The sequence below is a fragment of the Hirundo rustica genome, chromosome 16 (genome assembly GCF_015227805.2).
Source record: "Hirundo rustica isolate bHirRus1 chromosome 16, bHirRus1.pri.v3, whole genome shotgun sequence".
NCBI lineage: Eukaryota > Metazoa > Chordata > Aves > Passeriformes > Hirundinidae > Hirundo > Hirundo rustica.
The window spans coordinates 8420890-8443937 of record NC_053465.1 but is presented as its reverse complement, the minus strand read 5'-3'; the positions used below and the strand labels follow the sequence as shown (position 1 = coordinate 8443937).

The 23048-nt window shown below is 45.1% G+C and overlaps 1 protein-coding gene across 5 annotated transcripts in view; it reads left to right on the top strand.

The window, feature by feature from the left end:
- The window catches only part of EYA2 (EYA transcriptional coactivator and phosphatase 2), an 87623-nt gene extending 65484 nt beyond the window's left edge, over positions 1 to 22139 (top strand). Inside the window, exons 10-17 of one of the 5 annotated variants that reach the window (XM_040079864.1) lie at positions 8894 to 8983; positions 14053 to 14111; positions 14934 to 15061; positions 16056 to 16170; positions 16769 to 16890; positions 17696 to 17796; positions 20967 to 21109; positions 21236 to 22139. In XM_040079864.1, coding sequence (XP_039935798.1) covers positions 8894 to 8983; positions 14053 to 14111; positions 14934 to 15061; positions 16056 to 16170; positions 16769 to 16890; positions 17696 to 17796; positions 20967 to 21109; positions 21236 to 21536 — 1059 coding nt within the window. In that variant the 3' untranslated portion in view covers positions 21537 to 22139. Of the gene's footprint in view, positions 1 to 8893; positions 8984 to 14052; positions 14112 to 14900; positions 15062 to 16055; positions 16171 to 16768; positions 16891 to 17695; positions 17797 to 20966; positions 21110 to 21235 lie in introns of all 5 variants that reach the window. The other 4 variants (XM_040079863.1, XM_040079866.1, XM_040079867.1 and 1 more) reach the window with 4 other exon arrangements.
- The last annotated feature ends 909 nt before the right edge of the window (positions 22140 to 23048 follow it).

Genomic DNA, 23048 nt, shown 5'->3' with positions numbered 1-23048 from the left:
CTCTGTGTTGGGCTCCCTGGATGACTCTGACTCCGTGTTGGGCTCCCTGGATGACTCTGTGTTGGGCTCCCTGGATGACTCTGTGTTGGGCTCCCTGGATGACTCTGTGTTGGGCTCCCTGGATGATGACTCTGTGTTGGGCTCCCTGGATAACTCTGTGTTGGGCTCCCTGGATGATGACTCTGTGTTGGGCTCCCCTGGATGATGACTCTGTGTTGGGCTCCCTGGATGACTCTGTGTTGGCTCCCCTGGATGACTCTGTGTTGGGCTCCCTGGATGATGACTCTGTGTTGGGCTCCCTGGATGACTCTGTGTTGGGCTCCCTGGATGATGACTCTGTGTTGGGCTCCCTGGATGATGACTCTGTGTCCCCGGGAGCTGGGGCTGTGGGGTTGCTTTGCGTGGAGCAGCCTCTCTGCGCTAACTGGGGCTCGCAGCGTGCCTCAGGTGCTTGTTTGAAGCAGAGGTTGGTTTTCTGTGACAGCCACGTTCTTTTTAATGCTTTTGTGTTTCAGCCCTGGCAATGTGAGGGTTACTGAAGCCGTGAGCAGACAGGTGTGGGTGAGACAGGACATGCGCTCAGCTTTCCAGCCTGTGCAAACATGGGCTTGGCCTCTCTGATGAGAGACTTGCAGTGACCCAGGAGAGGGTCCAACAATCATAGCAGGACCTCTGGGACAAAGCAGCAAAAGTTTCTGCTTGGCCCGGTTGAGGACAGGACATAAATATGATTTTCTAGCATTGAAACACATGTTACAGCTGCTGTATGCTGGCTGTGAACTGGAGTGTCTTGTTCTCACCCAGAAATGATGTTGTGGATCTAAGAAACCTTATTCCTCAAAATTTTCACTGGCTGTTACGTGTTCTTATAACAAATTTTCCTTTAAATGAATTATAATTTCCAATTAAAAAAAAAAAAAAAAGAAGTCATTGAAAAGTTCCTCCTTGGCTCTGCTCGAGTTCCTTGTAAAACCCTAGGTTTGATTTTTTAATTTCTTTTTTCTCCCCCCTTCCCTGTTTTCACTGACTGCTTCAAGTAGCTTGTGCTTTTCCCTGCTTTGTTCTCTCAGAGGACCCTAAAGCCAGGACCTGATTGAAACACCATGGGGATTTAATCAAATCTGCTGGTGATTCATGCTCCTAATGGCCGAGTCTGTCCTTTACTACTTTACAAACTGAGAAGGAATAAAACCCCATTTTATTGCTCGGCTGTTAAAAACTATTTGTAGAAGTTGCTAAGGTTCAAATCAAAAGCGGCCTCCCTTGGGAACTATTAGTTAATTCTAAGTGCCAGGGCATCGCTTTTTTTCCTCTTCTCTCGCTTGAGATGTGGCCTTATATCATGACTGCTGTTCAAACATCTGAGACTTTTCCATTCCTTTGACAAACATGAGCCAAAGTGCTTAAGGACATCTGTTTATTTTATTTCTTTAATGAGAAAACCTTCCAATTTCTTACTGGCTCAGCTGTGTTTATTTACATTTTGTTAGTCATATGTGTGGGGCACCTTGGGACGTTAAAAACCTGCAGAGGCCTATGCTGAGGGCTGCTAGCAGGCATCCTGGTCAGAAAGGCAGAATAAGCCCTTCCTAAGGAAAACACAGCCCTTGGAACTCCATAAAATAGATTTTCAAAACAAATAGAGCCTAATTCACTCAGTAGATCGTGGATTAAGTCAAGATGAATACAATTTGGAAAGGATTTTCTGAGGAAGTTGGAGATTTTTTTTACCCACTGGAGGCTAAACCTTGTGTTTAATGCCTTTTTAAGTTAAATTAAAAAAGCATTCAATCACTGCAGGTAATAAAGAAGTCTGTTACTTTAGACATGCTGCTATATCAATTATTTAGCTCATTATTGGAGAGAAGGGAGTAAATAATTCCAAGCCATTTGATTATTTCCAGTGTGTATTTCGGGAGCAAACATCTGTGTTTATCATCTGCGCTGGCTGATGAGAGGCAGCGGCGGGAGCAGCAAAAGCAGCTCCCAGCAGCTTGGAGGTGGGCACAGGAGATGCTCCGAGCTCCTGTGGATGTGACCTCAGGTCCTGGAGCTTTGGGGCAGCAGGAGGGGTTCAGAGCAGACTGCACACGTGGCATTTGGAACTGTGAAAGGATTATTTTCGATGTAGAATATATATCAGAAGGAATGCTGGGTTATTAAGCTTGAGGAAAGGGAACCTGCTTTCCAGTGTGGCTGAACTGGGACTGAAGTTTTTAGGGGAAAAGGTCAAAAAAACCCAAAGGGGCATGACTTATTTTAGGAGGCTGCATGTGCAAAATATGTCGTTGTGCTCAGGATTGCAGTCCATGATGGGTTTCCACCAAGCTTTCCAGAAATTTTGTATTTTTCATAGGGCTATCAAGGATTTTCATATGGAAATACAGTGACTTTTCCTGTGTTGAGGGGAAGGAAATGAAGATTAATTTGGTTTAAATTCCACTCCCTTTTCTGAAACGCATGCCACATACAGCAAAAAGAAATTATTTGTAGGTTTTTGGTCATTTTTTTGTATTACTAAATAAAAATAATTCCCATTTATCCTCAAGCATAATAGGCCAGCTTTTAACTTGTATTTAAGTACAGTATTCCCACAGTTCTGGAATCCACTCCAGAGCTGATGGGTTCAGACCCTGGATAAATGAGTGTGGTCGTTGCTGCCTGTCCCTAAGCACAGTTCCTTTGGACAGGGAGGAGAGCCTTTTCAACCCCTAAATGTGAGGATTTAGTGACCTCTGTGCCCATTTGGTTATTGGAATAATTTCCAACCATATGTGAAGAGACTCAGCAGTGAAAGGAGTAATTCAGTGAACAGTAGGAATACTTAGAAGTGCCCCTTAAACCACAGGAAGGGTGAATATAAAAAGGTACCTGAAGCAAAGGGATCCAGTTCTATTTGCTCTCCATCTGTCATGGACTTCCCACAAGGTCACACTGTGCTGTCTCTTGACACCATTCATTTAAATTCAGAAGATTGACTAAAAAACCTGGATGTATCAGTGTTTTCATGAGCAATATCTTTGTTTTGAAAAGGATGATCCTTTTCAAAGAAGCCTGAAGTGTAGTCCCTTAAGTAAATCACTTGTGAAAATGGCTTTTATGTCCTCAACTACTTTCATTACTTTAAACAGCTTTTCTCACAAATGCTCTCTCTCACTGGGGAAGCTCTGAGAGGCTCAGACTGGCTGTAGCCTGTGTTATTAAAGAGATAAAATTGCAAGCTAAGCTACTTAGGTGTAGTTAGTAAAAGAGTGAAATGTGGTTTTTTTCCTGAAAAAGACATGAATTTACTTGAACTAGAACTCATACACGTGGTTAATTTCCCATTATTCTGGGAAAGTCTTGTTCATGTCTCAAATTTTGATCAAGGTATAAAACGTTACAACGAAAGGATGATTATTCTCACTGACTTTTTGTTCAAACATGTGGCTTTGGTATTTGTATCTTTGAAATTTTTTTTGATTATTATTTTTTTTTTTTTAATGCTACAACCAAGCTGGTCCATTTTCCAGGCGTTTCCAAGTAATTAAACCCAATTAAAACTATTAAATTCTTTCTTTTGGTGACAACTTTATTATTAACAGATAACCACAAGGAGGAGATTTAACTCGGAAGGCCCTTGATTGTGTACTAATCCGTCTCTCACCTCTGGCTGACACCTGTGGCAGATAAACCCTATAGAATAGGAGTCTGATGAATACTCTTAATTAGTACTTTCTTCCTTGTAGAAAAGTAATTATTTGCTCAGGGCATAAATAGGTATTTGACAGGGATTTAAAAGGACTGATTAGTTTTAAATGCTAGGGCTTTATTTTGGTGGGGTTTTTAAGGGAGGCGATGGTGTCTGAATCCAAGATCCACGCTCAGAATGACTTTGTCCTGACAATTCCAATGTCGAGGTAATTGTCACGTTGCTGAAGAGAAGCAGAGTCAGACAAGGAGCAGATTTGTTACCTGTCTGAAAGGAGCCAGCTTTGCCCCTTTGCTAATGGCCTGCAAGTCTGAGCAGGGTGCCTGCGAGGCAGAGCTTGGAGAGGGCTTTGGATCCTGGGCTGGAGGCATGAGTGACTTGCACTTGAGAGATTGCCAGAGATAAATCTGCTCCCCTCTTCCTCTCAGAATTACCGTGTACAGGAAGGGAGAGCTGGCTGCGGACATGCAGCTTGGATTAGCTGCAGGTGTTAACAAATACACGTCTTTTTAATGCATGTTCTAGGGCAAGTAGGAGCAGCGTGTGGAAAATCCATCTCCTGGTTCCAGGAGCTCTGTGGGAAGGTGGTTTCAGTGCAGAGCCTTTTGGGAGGGTGCTGCTGGTGGAGTTGGAGTGTGGCTCAGTGCCGTGGGCTGCTGTGGAGGTAGAGCCACTTCCTCTGGCAGTGAATGTTTCTGTGCAGGTCAGCTCCTGGAGAGGCTCTAGGGACCAACACAAGGCACATTGCAACATCCTGGCAGCAGTTTGCACCCACACTAAAGCTAATTTGGGTGTGCAGGCGCATTCTGCATTCCCTTTGCTCTGCTGAAATACAGAGTGGTGGGAGTTTGTGTGGTGTGAGCAGATCTACCTTCCCACTGCTGTCATAGGGAAATACTTGTTCTTTGTTCACCTCCAGTTTTCGTGGAAATTGTCTTCAAGACAAACTGAAGGCTGTTCAACAAGCTCCTTTTAGCAGTCTTCTGTCATATTATTACTTTAAAATGAAAACTGAAACAGAAATTTATTTTAGGCGAGGTGTTAGTAGCTCAGAGGACATAACTGAACTCCAATTGTGATTTTTAAAACACAGTTCACTTCAAATGTGGAGAACTAGTTCAAGGGCTGGAAATTCAAATGCATTCAAGTGGCCAAACTAAGAGCAACACTGGCAACAAATGCATGACGTTGTGCCACTGGGATATGAAAGAAAATGTGCTCCTTGCTAAGTGGATGTTTTTGTCTTCCTTTACATCATGTTCCACATGCTGCTGCTGCTGCCCATGTTTTCCTCTAGCAGGAATATGTGCTCAGCAGGCAGCAGCAGTTCCCCAAAGCAAGTGGAGCTGGGAGCTGGCAGAGCCTCACTCGGTGGAAGTTACCCACTCACAAGGGGTGGCCACTGTCAGCAGTGGGCAGTAGCCCATCACGCCCGAGCTGAGAGTCACAGTGATGGCAGGAGCAGCAGGGCCATGTCCAGGGATGCTCTTTAGGGAAAACATTTCAGATCAAAAACGTTGAAAAAGGACTTATTCCTTGTATGTTTTGATCACTTGTTTGTGAGGCATTAGTAGGGAACAGGGGCTTTTTTCCCTCTCGGTTCCCTCAAGGTGTGCCCTAAGGAGAAATGGGCAACTCTGAGACTATGACTCCTGTTCCTTAGGAATGGGAGTGAAGGGCGTGTTGAGAAGGGTGTATTGAGGAATGAATAATTCAGAATGATCACTTCCCTCCTGATGCTTGCCTCCCCCAAGCTTCCACGGGAGGAAGCTGCGAACATCTCCCTGTTTATGGGAGGATCAGGAATGCTTGGTCTGAGCACCAGGGTTTGCACTACAAGTAATTTGTGGGGCTGTTTAATTCTGACCCTGAAGGACACTCCACCAGCATGGCAGAGATGAGGCATGTGGGGTTACACTGTGCTGCTGGAAGTTTTATTTACAAAAGGAGTTTATTGCCTCTTTTCCACCCCTGCCTCTCATTGTCCTTGTTTGTGAAAGCATGACTCGTAGATTAGCAGAGGGAGGACCTCGCTCTTCTAAAGTTACTAAACAAGCTCTGAGAGTTGAGTTTTTAGATTAATCTGTTTTCTCTGCAAAAAGTGGTTCCTGGAGGAGATTTCATTTCAAGCTGTTGGTCCTTGAGCTTCACATGCATCAGGAAGCATTGGCTGGATGTGTTAGTCAGGAAGTTTGTTCCCAGGGCTCCTGGGCACACTTTTCCTACAGAAGGACATTGGCAGGGATCACTGGTGACTTTACATTGCTCTGCTGAGCTCACACTGCTCCAACTCAGGCACTCACAGTCCACCAGGGCACCACTGGCAGCACAGAGATGTCCTTTAGTGGCACAGGGTTTCTGTGCCTAGGAAGAGCACTCCATCAACATCTTCCAGTTTCAGAATCCTCTCTCTGATTGTTTACACACTGGACAGGGAATTTGGATATACCACTCTCATTTTGGTGCTTCTCTGTCAGCCTGGTTTTCCTGTTTATCCCTCCTTGAATTGACAGCTGCAGCAACTCTGTCTTTCCTCGGGCTGGGCACAACCTCTGGCACAGTGGGGTTCGAGTCTGGGACTAGTGCTTCTAGGTGCTGCAGTAATGCAAATAAATAACTGCTGGAGGAACTCTGGCCTCGTGCCTCTAGGCACCTCTGTCATACTGGGAGTGCTGGTTGGCCTTAAAACTTTATCAGCCTCTTTAAGACTTGGAAGTGTGCCTTGCTGTGGAGGAAATGTCCATACTGTGGAAGCAGTGGTGCCAAATCGTTTCCCCAAACTACTTCCCCTCTGGGTGGTAAAGTGCATTTTTCTGTTTTGTTTTCATTCCATCATATTCTGTATCTCAAGAGGAGGATTTTTTTTTCCCTCACCCCCCCCCCCCCCTCATCTACAGTTTGGTTTCCATATTGTTTAGTTAAAGAGGAGGTAACTTCATACACTGTGGAAATGTTTCCTACTCCCCATTAGTGATTAATACCAATAAAGCTAAAATGAAACTTAGAGGATAAATGACAGATAGCAACCAATGAGATTTCCTGAAAGAGTTTTAAAGCCTAATGATCCTTGAAATGTATAAAAATAAATTGCTTCATTAAAAACCATTTTACAAAATAATTTCTTCCTAGCAGCAAATTTTCTTCAAAACAGTTCCCCCGTGTAACTACACCTGGGTAGTAAAATTTGATTCAGTGCCGTTCCTGTGGGGCCACAGTCAAATGCCCTGATTAGGCCTGTGTCCCTGTGCCTCATCAGGGGAGCAGGTTTGGGGCTGAAAATGAGAGATATGTTCAAAGCAGGTCTGTTGAAGTTTTTACTTTTTGCCCAGAGACAGCGCTCTTGTTTCTGGGACAGCAACAAGCACGATTAAACATAAGTGACAGAGCTGCTCTGTAATGGGCACAGGGCTTGTGAGTCACACACATGGCTGAAACCACAGCCATTCTGCTGTAATTAAAGAGAGCTTCGCTAAGAATGTGTAATAATTAGCTTGGTGTGTAGTACACCATCCATGTCAACAGCATCTGCCACAAAGGTTGATTGAAATGTGCTCACCCTCCCAACATTGTGCTCCCTGTTAGAGCTCCTCAGCCAATTCATCACTGTCCTGGCGTACAATAACAGGACTCCACAGAAATCTGCAGGAAATTAGAGCAGGGACTGTGTTTAAGTGGGTGGGTTTCCTCCACTGAAGTCACACACCATGCTGAAGCAAGGCAGATTTATACATCAAGAGATGCCTGACCTACTGAAGATGGATTAACAACAGAAAGAAAACGCTGTTGTGGGAATGTGGGGTTTTTCCAAGCTGTGTGTTGTTGTTCAGTTTGAACAGGCACAATGCTTTTGTGCTATGGCTGCTTATCGAATGAAATACAGATTATTTTTGCTTGTGTTGTAGAAGTATTTAGTGAATAAGAAAATGCACTGCTGGTAATCTGTTTGCATCAATGTGTTTCTGCGCTCTTGCTGTGGGTTTAGGAGCAAGGTCGGTTGTCTGGGGGCAGGAGGGGTGGTTGGCTTGCTGGCTTGGTGAGGCAATGAAGTGACAGCCCTTCCACAGGCTCAAGTGGTGTCTCAGCTGGGAAAAACATTAATTTTCTAGGATGAATTAACCAAACTCCCTTCAGCAGAGCTGCAGGTAGCATCATCCTTCTCCAGGGGAATTCACTAAAGGTTTTGTCACTGTTGGCAGAAGCAGCATCTGGATGTGAGAAAGTTCACATGTGCTTATGAAGGTGCAGAAGGTATTTTAGAGCTGCCAGCACATGAATCTTCACATTCAGTCATTAAAAAAGCGTGGTTTAAAAATGCTGCAGGCACCCAGAGCTTCTGCACCTTCCCTTCAGGGTCCTTCCCTTTCAGGAAGCAGTTTGGGACCCTCCTGGGGAAGGGCTGAACCAGACCCACACATGGTTGGGCTGGGAGCTGCTGGGACAGGAAAATCAGCGAGCAAAGGGGCACAGTCAGGGGCATTGGGTGCACTGCCATTCTCAACCCCAGCTGGAGTGAGAGATGAACCTCTCCTGAATTTGTGCTGTCTTTTTTTTTTTTTTTTTAATTTAATTTTATTTGAGGTTTTTTAAGCAATTATTTGGGAGAAGCTGCCATTGGGGCTCCAGCTGAGGCTCTCGAGCCTGCTGTGCTGAGCAGCAATAGTCATATTGGGCAAGGCTTTTATCATGTTACAGTTGGGTTTACATGGTAGGATGGAGCTGTTTTAACTCCATTGATGCTGGTGAATGAGTAGGCAGCTCCAGTGGGAGTGAAATTGTTGGTGAAGGACAAGTCAGCAAAGAATCACCCTCTGCATGTGGTTGGTAACTACCCCCAAACTAGGCACTAATGATGCCGTTGGAAATCAATTTTTATCTAACCTACTGAAGCAATTCTTACACAGTTTCAGGTGTTTAAAGGATCTTTATATCATCTGAAGTGTGTGGGCTGTTGGTGGTCAGGGGGAGTCACAGATGTCCTTCAAAGACAGAATTTATTTATCTAGGAGAGCAAAAGAAAGGATGGGAAAATGTTGTTAATGTTAAAATACACATGGGAAGTAAAATTACTTTCATGAATGTATCTTTTAAGATAGGAATGTGTAGATCCTGATTTTGGTCTAAGATCTCCCCCCTCCCAGACCTATCTCCCCCCCAAAAAAAGAAAATCAAAGTGAATGGAAAAAACCTGATTTTCCCCAACAGGACACCACAACGTCTGTGAGGATAGGTCTCATGATGGAAGAAATGATCTTCAACCTTGCAGATACACATCTGTTCTTCAATGACCTGGAGGTATGTAGCTGCTTATTTTATTTAACATCTCTCTCTGTAATCATTTGCATGTGGTCTACAAACGTGGGGAGGGGTTGACCAAGAAACTTTTTATTTTTGACCCCAGAGAAATGGACCTTAGTTGGCTTGTTGGAATCATCCCTTTGACACCTCCGTTCTGTTCAGGAATTTTTTTTTCCTAAATACTCTCATACAAAGTAAAAATCCTTTTGAGTGTGTGGTAAAATGCAGGCAAAGCGATGCTGGCAGACTGCTGAGGAGCAGCTGTGCAGCAGCGATGAAAATGTGTTGGCATTTGCAGTCAGAGCACTCAGTCTGGGTGGATCCTGTACACAGTGATAAGGTGGGGTTTGGGCACCTGGAATCAAAACACTGCTTGGAGGCATTTGGGGAAGGAAAAACCTGGCATCCCTGGGCAGACTTCTGTGGTCTTTTTTGGTTTGGTTTGGTTTTTCCTTCCTTCACTTGAAAAAGGAAGAATTTGTTTCTGTGCCAGATGAAAGGAGAGAACTTTTTCTGTGCCTGAGGAGTTCAGCAGGAATTTCTGGTTCCTTCACTGCTTAATTGCACTGTGGTCCCCTGTGTTAGGGGAGGCACAACCTTTCCTGCCACCTGGCTCCTGCAGTCTTGAGGTTTGACTTGCTGAGAATTTTTATTTCCTTTCAAAGACAAGCACCTGAACTGACAGACTTTTCCTCTTTCAACTTTTTTATAGAGGGAGTTTGTGATGAGGACGTGGAAAAGTACAAAGTAAAATTTTTCTCTTTGGGAAAAAAAAAAAAAAGAGAGAGCTCCTCTTTGGGAGCCCAGGGCAGTATTTAAGTAGTGATAATATTTACTACAGAAGCATCACCTTTCATCCATCAGATCTCAATATTTGATGTAACAAAGCTCCATGTCCTGCACAGTGACCCTCCAAAACCCCTTTGCCTTTCTAGACTTCTGCAAGAATTACCAGTTTTAAAATCAGTTTTCTTCTTTTTTCACTTAAAAATAAGTCTTCTCCTTTTTCTACTTACTGCTCTAAAATTTTAAATGAAGCAGCAAATTTGTCTGGCCTTCGTCAAATTGTGCACATTTGTCAGTCAGTAACAGCTCTGGGCACTGGTGGTTTGGTTTTAGCTGAGCCTTTTCAATGAAAAATTGATGGATGACGGAGACTTAAAGAAAAGTAAATGTGCCTTACAGAATTTTACTTTCCAAAAAAGCCATGTCAGTTTGGAGGAATTTGCAGCAACAGAGTCATGCAGTTACCCACCCTACTCCTTCATTTAGCATGATAAATAAAAGTCACTTTTGTGTATTCACAGAGTGGTATTTAAGGATCGTACATCACTGAGTACTGGGCTTAAAAAATGCAGTGAATAACATCCTTAAAAACGAAAGAGGGAATTTGTAAAAAGCAGCACAGGAACAGATGGAGCTGAAGACCCACAAGCATTACCACATACATTAGCACCATCGTGTGGTGCGGTGCTGGCCTGTGCAAGACAAAATGAGCTAAAAACCATTTCTGATCACCCTTTGTGCTGGGGCAGAGGGTGAGGGGCTGCAGCTGAGAGAGCAGGGGGAGGGCTGCCCATTAGAAACCAAAGCAGGGGTTCTCTTAAACGCAGCAAAATGTTTCTCTGGCACAAAATCCGAGTTCAGCCATTCTGGGGGGTCCAGCAGCCTGGACCAGCCAGAGCATGGCTGTGGCCTCAGTCCTGGCAGTGGAACGAGGGGAAAGAGTGGAGAAAATGTCACCCATCCTTTCCAGAGAGGCAGGCTGGACCAGGAAATCAATTCCCTTGCTCAGCACAGGGGAATGATTTCTTCTGCTGGCTGCAGTTTGCAGAGCTGTGCAGAGGAGAAGGTGCTGCCAGGGTGCAAAGCCCTTCTGAAGCATTCCCGGGAAGTGCCCGATGAGGACAAAACGTTTGCCCATAGATACAGCAAGGTTTGCACAGCCCATCTGTGTGATCCTCCTTAGTCTGGTGAGGATGTGATGTCACATCATAGCAAAAAAAACTGGCTGCAAAATCTGAGGGAGGAGACTGAACTGGAATGTTCTTTTTGCTGTCAAAAAAAAAAAAAAAAAAGGATAAAAACGATTCTGAAACTCTGGTTAGCCAGGGCTTTATCTTTTCTTAGGATCTACCCAGAAGGGATTCAGGTGATTGTTTCCTGGATGCATTAGCTGAATGCATTCTGCTATGCAGTTCCGTTCAGATGGGTCTGTTCAGATCCAGCCTGCTTCAGCCCATCCTCTCTTAGTGCTGCAGTCTGGACAGGCCAGGTCCCAGCTGATCCACCCCAAACCTCAGGGCAGTGGTGTGGGAGGAGGCTGATCACTGGTCCCCAGGACAGGGGGGTGCTGGAGAAGTCTTAGACCCTACTAAAAACTTGCAGTCTTTTTACAGAAGGGGGATTCTCTGTCAGCGAGTTAAGACTTGCAGGCAGATGAAATCCCTACGGTGCAAGTGTGAGCCGTGCAAGGTGTCGTGCACAAAGGGCTCTGATCACGCTGCAGAATTTATCAGCAAATACTCATCTGACAGGAGATATTCTCCCTCTCTGCTCCCCTTCTTAGGGGAATCAGGGAGAAAAGAACTTAGCCAAGGTTACAAATCACAGTGAAGTTAAAATACACACTCTGGCCTTTCCAGGGATGTGCTTTTTTTCCCAGATGCCTTTTGTTCACAGTACAATGCTGGCTAAGGAATAGCACCTTCCACCCCCAATCCCTCTGGAGATATTATTGTCTAGCTCCCAGGAAAACAGGTATTAAGGACAGGAGGACTGACAAGGGGATGAGGAATTAACAAACAAGGGGATTAGTGTGTTTACAAGTTGCTGCCTTTCAGAGCCGTCCCTGGAGGTTTTGTGTCCTGGGAGCTGTTAACCCCCACCTAATGAGGGATGCAAGCTCACCCATCAGTGAATCCATGAGATGTTTAAAACCCTTAGCACAGTCCTGATCCACAAACAGACTACGTGTGCCTTTTTAAGTTGTTCTTTTACCTGCACGAGACATCCCTTGGGAGAATTCCGAGGGCATGTGAGGGATAACCGAAGGATCTCCTCAGGAGCCCTGTGTTTCACAAGGAGGCAGCAGAGGCTTTCTCCAAGCCAGCAGCGCTGTTTAGAAACAGCTCAGGCTCCTCCAAATGTGCCTGATCCCACCTGGAGGCAGGTTCTGCAGCACCCAGAGATATCCCAAGAGTAAAACCAGAGCTGCAAGGGCTGGCTGAGATCTTGCACACTTGCCTGAGGTATGGGCTGTGTGTGCCACACGTCATCCACGGAGGTCCCAGCGTGTCAGCGGAAAAGCCATTAGATGTGAAACCACGTCCCCATCACGGCCTTCCTGCCATTCCAACAACCTCCGAGGGATCCCGCTCTGATCCCCCACTCGCTGAGATTTCAAGGAAATCCTGCAAGAATGAAAAATGAGTGCGGTGGCCCAGCGGTAGGAGGTGGTGCGGGCTGCGGGCAGCTCCCCGAGTTGCCGGTAACACGAGCGGCGCTATGAGGTAGCGTCTCACCCGGTGGCAGGGTGTTTTATTAACTCAGAAATGCGATAGCTGCCGTTGTCACACTGCGGTGTACAGAACAATCCATTCACAAACGAGAGAAACAGATCCCTCCACAAATGCCTTTGCCCTGAGCCTGAGGAGTGAGGTGCACCGGCCCGAGCCCGGCGTGGGTCACCGCTGCCAGGGGGCTGTGAAAGTGCTGGGTTGGAGGAGAGAGGTGCCAGCAGAGCCCTGCTGTTCAGCTGCTTGCCTGCAGTTACAGACAGCAAGGTACACTCCAGTGATGGGTTGATAAAAGATGAGAACAAGATGCAGTTGTGTGTCTTTTTTGAGAATTATCTAAAGTGCTGCAGAAAATCTCATTGATGCGGACAAGAACTATCTGTCGTGTTTTGCCATTAACGAAAGGTTTGGGGATTTTTTTTTTTTTTTGGTTTTCATTTTTTTAAAGGGGCTAGTTTAAAGTAATTCATCAAACTCGTCATTGTGTAAGGAAGGTAGAACAAATTCTGTGGTTTACAGAACGCTGAAGTGGTGAAGAATTACTGCACCTTGGTTAAGCTGAAGTCGTTCTGACTCCAGAGTCCTGTGGTACCAAGTGTCCCAGCTTTTAAACTCTCTTAAAAATCAGCCAAAACAAAAGATAGTGTTCATCAGCTTGCAGGCTTTTTGTTCAGTTCTCACCTGTGAGGCTCGTGGAGAAAGGAGAGTTAAGGTGATGGGGGAAACTTCCCAATTTTTCTCTTTCTAATGTTAATGCTGAGACTGGGAAAGAAACCAAAGGAATAACATTTCTCACATTTTTGAGGCAGGGCCTCTGCCATTCGAACAATGAAGAATTTGGGAAGATAAGATCTCGAGCACATACTTCATGCAGGCTGAGCTCCAAGTGTATTTTCTGGCTAAATTTCCTGTGCACGGATTTCCTCCTTAGTGACACACACTGTTGCTCAGCTCAGTCTGTGGCTGGGGCAGTGAAGGAGCGTTGCCTTCAGAGCTTCAGCCCAGCTTCCCTGCACATCAAAGGAAGCTGAGCCCCCTCAGAACAGTCTGGGAAAACACCGGCAGGACAGGCGTCTCTGGAAATCTCCTTGGGACAGATCTTCTCCCCCTGTAATTACGTGGGCATACACCTCCTGTCCAAAGCAGTATTCTCACAGGGGGAAAGGCTGCCAAGTCTCTGCCTTATCGTGCATGCAGAGTAGAAAAAACACAGCTTTCCCGACTAAAACACAAGCATCTCTCTCCCTGCTGTCTGCATAGGAAGGAGTTCCACTCACTGCGTTATTCAAGGGCTGTTGTGCCCTTAGATAACAGCAGATCTCACACACACACTGTCTGTTCATACTTTTTGCGAGTGCAATGTGATACTTGTTGCTAACAATTAACTGGCTAGACTACAATGCTAGCAAATGGTAAGATTTTATCTCCTTAATATTACACTTAAAGTACTTTTGCATTATTTCAATTTTTTTTCCACAGCATTTACACACTGCTAATTTTTTTTTTTTTTTTTTTTTTTTTTTTTTTTTTTTTATATTTGCCTCTCAGGACTGTGACCAGATCCACATAGATGATGTATCATCAGATGATAATGGTCAAGATCTAAGGTATGGGGTCTCCCAAGCTGGAAGCTGCAGGACAGGCAGTCCCCAGCCCTTTGGCAATAGCAGGGGGCTGGTCAGCGATTCTCAGACCTGCGCTGTCTCCCCTCCTGGCTCCACGCTGTTTTTATCAAGCACACAAAGTAGAGAGTCCCCTTTCTCACATTATTGTGCCTCTGCCTTCTGTCAGGCCCCGACTGTGCTGAGTCTGAACCATTCTGGGAAATAATTGAAATTAGGTTGAACTCCAGTCAGACCCCACCAGTTTCTGATACGATTTAACCAGACAGTTGTGACAGCTGATGCCAAAATGCTTCAAAACCAGACTGGAAGGTTTCCCACTATCCAGTCTGTAGCGAATGGGCTCAGTAGTGAGGAGCTGGATTTTGCCATGCCAGATCCTTGTTGAAATTTGTACCCAAACTGCACCAAACATTACCATTACCTGTGTTAGTTGGGTCATCGTGTTCATAGAAACTACTTCTGTACAATTCCAGCTGCTATTCCCAAAGCGTTGCCTGCAGAGCCGTGGTAAAAGGAGAAGAATGAAATGTGCAGAACTCATACAGAGCTTTGCAATTTGTGGTTTTATGGATGATTATTGTGAGAAATCGATGCAGGAACAGAACATTTTTCAGGTCTGCGCTGGTAATTGTGCTGAAGGTGCACTTCAGTTCTGTACAGCGTGTCCCGTGCGTGTCTCTGCTGCCACTTGTCTCCACATTTCTCTTCCCTGCTGGCGCTGTGCAGGCTGTAATTACACTGACCTCTCCCCTTGCCTGCTCCCTCTCCCAGCACGTATAACTTCTCTGCGGATGGCTTCCACAGTTCCAGTGCCAGTGCCAACCTCTGCCTGGGCTCGGGGGTTCACGGGGGAGTTGACTGGATGAGGAAATTGGCGTTCCGCTACCGCCGCGTCAAAGAGATGTACAACACCTACAAGAACAACGTGGGGGGTAAGTGCCGGTGGCCAGGCCACCAGCAGCCCTTTCATCTTCCCAGAAGCTGGAGAGCCTCGAGGGATGTCTCTGGAGGAGGTGCAGGGCGCCCCGTGGTGCGAGTGCTTCACAGTGAGCTGAGCAAGTGCCTCCACAGTCACCCTGGAGCGTGGTTCTGTACAGGGATTGCAGGAATCCTGCTGAAATACCTGGTTTAGTGGTTTGAGAAAGACTCAGGTCCGAGAGTGGGGCTTTATTTTGTAATTTATTAGGCAGGAAGGGCAACTCTCCCATTTTCCAGAATGTTCAGGTGAGCAAACAGTTTAAAACTAAATATGCCCTTTTTTTCCTACACAGCGTATCTGATCGCTGTCTGAAGGCTTTCTTGTATTATAACTTCTTGTTTTTAACTCCCCCAAAACAACACCAGCAGATAGCAGGACTCCCTGGGTTCCTTCATCTCACCTAGTTCCAGACAATTCTCCCAAGAGACTCTCAGCCTCCTTTTCAGTACACCAGTGCAGATTTCCCTCTAACTAGAAAAAAAAAGAAGCAAAACTCAAAGCATCACCACGACTTACTGGTTGGAGTACAAGTCTGCCCTGCATGCACTGGAAATGGGGCAAGGCTTTTCAGGAAAAACAAAACCATCCTGACTTCAGGCCACTGCCCACTTTACACAGCTCTTCCATTTTCTTGCTCACTCCCCGTGCAAGCTTTATGCTCACCGCAGGAAAGGTGTTCCAAGGAGGTCCTGCCGTGTGTGCTTGACTGAATCGTTCCACAGGATCGAGGGGAAGGAAGCTGAGCTGCAGCAGCAGAGGACTGTGCTGCAGCTGGGTCTCAGACCTCAATGCAGAGCCTTGGAGTGGCGTGGCAGTGACAAAGGGAGGCAGTGGCACCAAGAGAGGGGCAGTGGGAGAGTTCAGAACACAGGCAGGTGCACTCTGGCATTGTGCACAGAGTGCAGTTCCCTTTCTGTGCTTCTGCAAAGACTTTTCCCTGCTTGCAGGTTTAATAGGAGCTCCTAAGAGGGAGACCTGGCTGCAGCTGAGAGCAGAACTGGAAGCTCTGACTGATCTCTGGCTCACACATGCTCTGAAGGCGCTGAATTTGATACATTCCCGGTAAGAACAGCTCTGAGTTGCCTGTGGGTTTGATCCAGGAGCTCCTTTGCTTCTCTTGTTTCCCCCCCCTAAACAAATGGAGACACATTTCCAGGACTTTGCTGGCCAAGCCTGTGGGAGGGCAGTCTGCACATGTTTCCCAGGCTGAGCTATCAAGGGTTGGGGTGAGCTTGGGATGGTGAACTGAGGAAAAGCAGAGCCTTCCTTTTCCTTGTCTTTCCTTGGTTCCCTCATCCATGGCACCATTTTCATGTGAGCAGTTTTACCAAAGAGGAGAGGGAGGGAAGAGCCCTTCTGTCCCTGAACACGTTCACTCACAGAACCCAGCATGGGCATGACTACACTGTGTTTAAATTCCCACCACAGAGATCCTGGCAAGCTTGCAGTAAGGCTGCATCACTGCTGCTATGTGGTTTGTGTTTTTTTCATTCTACTGAGCTGATCAAAAGACATTTCTGGTTCTCACATTATCTTCCTCTGGCTGCAAAATCCCCCACTGGCTCAGGAACTTCCAGTGGCAGGAAAGGTTTCCTTCCTACCATCTTCAGTCCAGGGTGAAAGAGAGAAACTCAGATTACTAATAACTTCTGTTTCCTAGGCCCAACTGTGTGAATGTGTTGGTCACCACAACTCAGCTAATACCAGCTCTGGCTAAAGTGCTTCTCTACGGACTGGGCACTGTCTTCCCCATTGAAAACATTTACAGTGCAACAAAAACAGGTAAGAGCAAACTGACTGAGGCCTCACCGAAGACAAGCTGAAGTTCTGTCCCCAGCTCATGCAATGAGTGAGCTTTATTTTTAGCTTCGTAATAACAGATGTCTAATTCACATCCTGACTCCCACACTTAACCTAGTACAGACTGCAGGGAAAAAAAAAAAAAAAAAAAAAAAAAAAAAAGTCTAAAAAACACTTCTCAAGTGTCTCCATGGGGGAATGAGCCAGATCTATAGAAATATACCCACCCTATGGAGCACTGAGTGCTCGTGGGATGTCCAGCTGCACCCAGCTGGAAGCAAGGTGTGGTTTACAGAAACACTCCTTGGATCCTCTTAGGCTTGCAGAGGGGTCAGATGTGCTGAGTGAGCTTTGTGAAGCTTTGTGAGTAATAAGTACTGGTAGGGTTGGCTCGGGGCTTTTTTGTATTCTGTTCTTTCTGGTGTGTTTGAACCTCTGAGGATTGCATTCTCATGTTTTTACTGCCACCAGAATGAACAGAAGAGGGCTCTGGGAACTGAATGCCACGAATGTCACGTCGGTCTGCCAGCTGGTGGCATAAGCAGGGCATCACAGTCACAAAGCCCACAGAAAACTGGCAGCACTTGCAAGTCCTTGGCTGACAGAACAAGTGCTAGTTACTGTCGTGGGATGGAGAGGATCTGCCTCAGAAGAAGATCCCGTTTGAATAGAAAGCAAAGAATGTTGCAGCCAGTTCATTTAGGGGATAAGTCCAGGTCCTGTGCCTGAGTATTAGCTCTGCCTGGGGTGTGTGTCCAGATAAAAAAATGTATCTTCTCTTTCTCAGGGAAAGAGAGCTGTTTTGAAAGAATAATGCAGAGGTTTGGAAGGAAAGCCGTGTACATTGTAATAGGAGATGGTGTTGAAGAGGAACAGGGAGCAAAAAAGGTACAGTTTGTGGATGCCTTGCTGGATTCTTCCAAGTTTGGATTGCAATGACTCTTTCTTTAATTAAGCACTTAATGAAGCTCCCTCCATTTGAAGCAGCGTACAATCGGTCTCATTTCTTAATATGCAAAATACTCAACAATCACCTTGTCAGAAGTTCCATACTCTAAATCCCTCCCTACTTTGGCAGCTGGTACAATATTTCAGGTAGTTCCTGTGTCCCATGTTCCAGGAATCATTCTTGCTTAATAAAGATGGCTATAAAGACATGAAAAGGGGGATTCCAGTGTGTGATCTCAGATGAGCGGGCAGAGTGTTTTTCTGCTTTTGTAAATTCTAAATTGTTGGAATTAATTTTGAATTACTTATTAGAATATGCCTATATCCATACATGTGTTTGTATTTATGACTCATTGAGCTCATGGAGTGTAACTTCATTATAGCAAATACCAAAGGGACTTGGACAGAGTTGCTGCCTTTATCGATGACTTCTGGATTAATGTGATTAATTTCACAAGCAAAATTAAATTAGAAAATTGTACTGAGTACAGAGAACAGAAACTGCAAAAGCAGTGTGATCAGGACTAACGAGAATTGGAGCAGGCAGAGTTTTCATTTCCTAAACTTTAGAACCGAAACCTGCCTGGAACTTCCATTCCTGGAACAAGAGGACACAGGAATTTGGTTTTACAGGGACAGGAATACAATTTGTTAGTGGCAAATATTATTTTCAAGATTTCTTTGTGCATCCTGGGTCTTGTGTTCCTGACGTGACTGGAGAATTGTGATAGAGCTGCCTTTGCTCCAGGAGCATTGCACATGAGTTGAGATGCAGGAACTGACTGAATAAGCTCCATCTCCAGCAAACTTTAATTTTTAACAGGTATAGGAATGACTGGTGTAGCTCAGGTGATGTTGAAAGTGTTATGTCACAGGAGCTCAGCTGTACAGCTGAACCTTGTGCTGGAGGACCTGGGATCTCATTCTGACTGAAGATCCTGCAAAGATTTCCAAGCAGATCTGAGCTTTTTGGTTGCACAAGCCCAGGAACAAAGGGGTCCCAGCACATGTTCTATCCCCAGATCTGTTATTTGAGATAACCTGTTATCTCAGGTTATCTCCAAAGCAGCAGAAGCACAGGGGTTTTTTATAGTGTATTCTTCCTGGCCAGTGGAAGCAACAATATCTGCAACCCACCTTGGAAACTGCAGGTGGTTTTGCAGCTCATGAAGGGTTAAGGAGCTGTCAGGAAGAGTCCAAAATGCATGACTGGGGCTGAAGTGACAATGGCCAGCTGCTTGTGGCAGCTCAGTGCCACACTTCAGAGGAGTGGGTCAGTGCACAGAACTGCATCAAAGGCTGCAGGGGCTCCCAGCCTGTGGGGGAGCTGGGGACATTCAGCAATCTCCTCTGCTGGGATTTCAAGAGCCTCCTGTCCCCTGGCCTGAGCAGCTCAGCCATTAGTAGAGCACATTCTTTGCTGGGCAGTGGCCTCCTTTGATTGATGACAATCATTAATCAAACCTTCTACACACCTGAGCTTTATAGAGAAAAAACAAAACAAAAAAGGGAGGGGACAGGCAGAGAGAGCCTTTTGCTGTTTTGCTGACAGTGCTGATAACATCTCCAGTTTCTTGGGTCATTTTTCTTCACCTGTCTGATGAGTGATAAATCTGTAACTGCTGAACAACAGGAGTGGCTGGGAGGCCAAGTTTTCTTCTGGTTTAAGAAAGAAAAGCAGATCATTTAATGGAAGGGGTTTAATAGAAACTGGGGGAGGGGGAAGGAAATAACTTTTCCCCTTAAAGTGAAATTGCAGAGCAGTGGATTTCAGTCTCTTCAGCTGTCTGGGTTTGTGTGCTGTCTCTACACACACTGATAAGAGAGAAACTTAAGTTGTATTTAAAGGTTAGAGGAGTGTAAATAGACCCTCTGTCACATAAACATCTGGAACCACTGGAGGTTTTCTACACATGCAGGTACAATTGGAAAAGGAACATCCCCTTCATCAGAATCTGTCTGGGGAGTGGATGTTCTGTGAAGCTTTGCTGAAGCTGTTTATACAGGAGCAGGTGAATTCCTGCAGTGATAAAAGACTCTTAGCAGTGTTATGGCCACGCTGGAAGGGACTAAATGCTGTCAGTTTAGGCTTTCTGTACATTCACTATTACATATATACCACTGGCTGTGCAGAGACTGACATTTTGGGAGAAGGCAAAGAAAATCAGAGTCCCAAATGTTAAAAATCACAGTGCAGAAAGGAGCTGTGTCTTTAACTGCTTTAGCAGTTTTGGAGAAGAAACAAATCCAGCACAAACCCCAGGCTCACCAGAAGACACCCAAAAAAGTTGTGTTTAACATCTAAGAGCATGTTCTAGTTATTTTTTGGTTCTCTCTGTGCAAGCAGGGATCACAGCTATTGCTAAGGAGCTCTGCTGTTCAGGGATGCTTTCAGGGCACTCTGGTGACAGGTAACATTCCAGGTCCCCGATGAAATTCAACTGCACTTGTTTCACAGCAGTTAAAAAGTTGACACTTTGACCTCTTTCAGATGCTTTCAGATGTTTTGCTACAGTATATTCACAGCTTTTAGGAGAATGATCAGGATATTATAAAGAGATAGAGTAGGTCACAGGTAGCTGACTTTCCAGATGTTGCCCAGATGCTCAGATTTCAAGTGGAACAGGCTCGTTAGAATTTGGATTTGTATGTACAGGGCTTCAGATTTATCACAGCAAATAAAAATTCAGAAACAGGGAGGCAGAAGAATAATTTAAGATAATCTCCCATAAATGAGAATTAGGAAAGTGTTTCGGGGACAGACTGTTTTATAGCCCAAGTGCTCCTTCCCCTGAGGCAACATTAAATGAGTAATTGATCTGAGCAATGATAGCAGTTCCTACATTTACAGAAAATGCAGTATGACCTACTGTTCCAGTTAACTGGGAAAGTGAATTGTTAGAAAGCATTTTGATTGTGTGGCATTTTAATCCCTTTATTTACATTTTGGTCAATTTTAATAACATCCTTTTCCAACAGATAGATTTAATTTACTTGTCTGTGAATCAGTGATAACAGCTTTCACTACTGATGTTCACTTAAAACTGTTTCTAATAATACTGCAATTCTAGAAACATTCCTAATTCATTTATTGGGACGGGGAAAAATAGGAGCAAAGTTTAATATCCAGCCCACATCCTCCATCACCTGTGAAGCAGGATACTCCTAAATTGTGGAGGATGTGTCTTCCTGTCTGCACTGGAGAGACAGATCAACAAAGAGACACTTCCCACTTTGTCCCTCCCTCCCTAAGGTGAGCCTCCTTGCCTCTGGCACTGTGACAACCTGGTGGCCAAGTACAAAGCTAAGAAAGTTTGTTTTGATCTCAGTTTTATACAAAAACAGAAAAAAAAATTGCACTCTTTTGGTTTCACTCTAGCACAACATGCCCTTCTGGAGAATCTCTTGTCACGCTGACCTGGAAGCTCTTCGGCACGCCTTGGAACTTGAATATTTGTAGCAGACCCCAACATCTTAGCACTGGGAGGGCTTCACTCAGACTCTTACATCGGTTCCACCTGTTCCTCAATGCTTTCTTAGTTAAAAAAAAAAATCCCACAGCAACTGCAGTTTTTCTTTTTTTTGAAGGAGAACCCTTTCAGTGGAAGCCTTTAAGAACTTGCAGCCAAAGAATATTGTCTCAAGTCCTCCTTCCTTTGGACAGAGGAAAATCCTCCTGATCAGTCGCTGGGATGCTGCAGTTGCTGGCTGAGGTGGAGGCACAGAGCTCTAATGGCCTTTTTGCCATCAACAAGGCAAATGCTACAAGTCTGGGTCTCCCTGTCAGCATTCTTGGTTTTGAAAGGGAAGAGGACACAGCAAGGAGTCTCTGCACAATCCATCACATCACACAGGACCTTCTGGAAATAGGAGTGAAAGTGTTGATTTATTTTTGTTGTTGATGTTTCTTTTTTTTTTTTTTTTTTCCTTTTTTTTGTATTTTTTTTTTAATTTATGAACTAATCTCATTACTCTGGTATTAAGCTCTGTACCTGTGTTTTTCACCTGGCTTTTCGAGGGGTGGGGGGTTGGGGAAAGTCTTACTGTTCTAAATTAATAGTTCATTTCTCCAGAACAAACTCTGGGGAGAATCATATTGTGTACATGAGTAGTGAGGACACATGGTACTGCTGGAAAGAACTGTAGCTGTGTTTTTGACCCTTACCAAGATGGGACATGGACTGTGCATGTGTCTACACGGTGCCTTATGCTGCCGTCTTGGGGCTGAGGACGGGGAGAAGTACCTTGTGATGAGTGAAAGGCATTTAATAAAAACATGTTTACATTTTGGGGGACTGGATTACCTGCCTTCTCTCCCGCCCCTCTTGGATCTGAAGGTAGGATGTGGAATGCGTGCTCCCCGTTTCAAGGCTGGCCTGGTAATCTTGCTGTCAAAATATTTAAATTCTCTGGGCCTGGATGGATGTCTTATTTTGAAAATGGCTGATTGTTCCTTGCTGTGGCACCAGGTAAGGTCAGAAGGATCAGAGCCTCTCTGGAAGGAGGGGTTAGAGATGCAGCAAGTGCAACATAAACCTGAGGGATACTCCTAACCTCTAAAAACATTTAGAGAAAACAGTGCTAGATCTGAGAGGGGATTTTCTGCCAAGCTGAATCAGAAGATCTGATCTTTATTCCAAGGCAGCAGCCCCCCAGCAGCTGTGACATATCGGCATGACCAACCCCAGCCTTTCAGCACACGCCGTGGGGGCATTTGCAAAGAGCTGCTCTCTGGGCTTAGCACAACTCCGTGCAAAATGTCACTTTTCTAGCACGGGCATTGCTGGTCTCAGGGGCTGCTGAGCAGGATTCTTTTTTCCTCAAGGTTTCCCTGGTGTAAGAATGGTTTCCTTCACTTGTGATATAACTTCCTATTTGTGACAAAGTCAGTGGAGAATTGACTCATGCTTGCAAGGTAAGCGCTCTGGTAAATAAACTTTTGGAAGAGCAATAAATGCCAGGGCTTGCAGATTCCCAGAGCAGCACAACTTCAGCTTTTAATGCCCCATCAATCAACTAATTAATCTTCCTTGAAATTCCAATTTAACACCTGACTTAATTGAGTCAATTGTCCAAGCACTGATTCTGCATTTTTTCTTAAAGATTCTTGGAAGATTTAAAGGTTTGAAGACTCTTGGTTTTGTTGCTTTCTTAGCAGAGCTTTGGGCAGGAACACACCAAGGGTCAGGAAC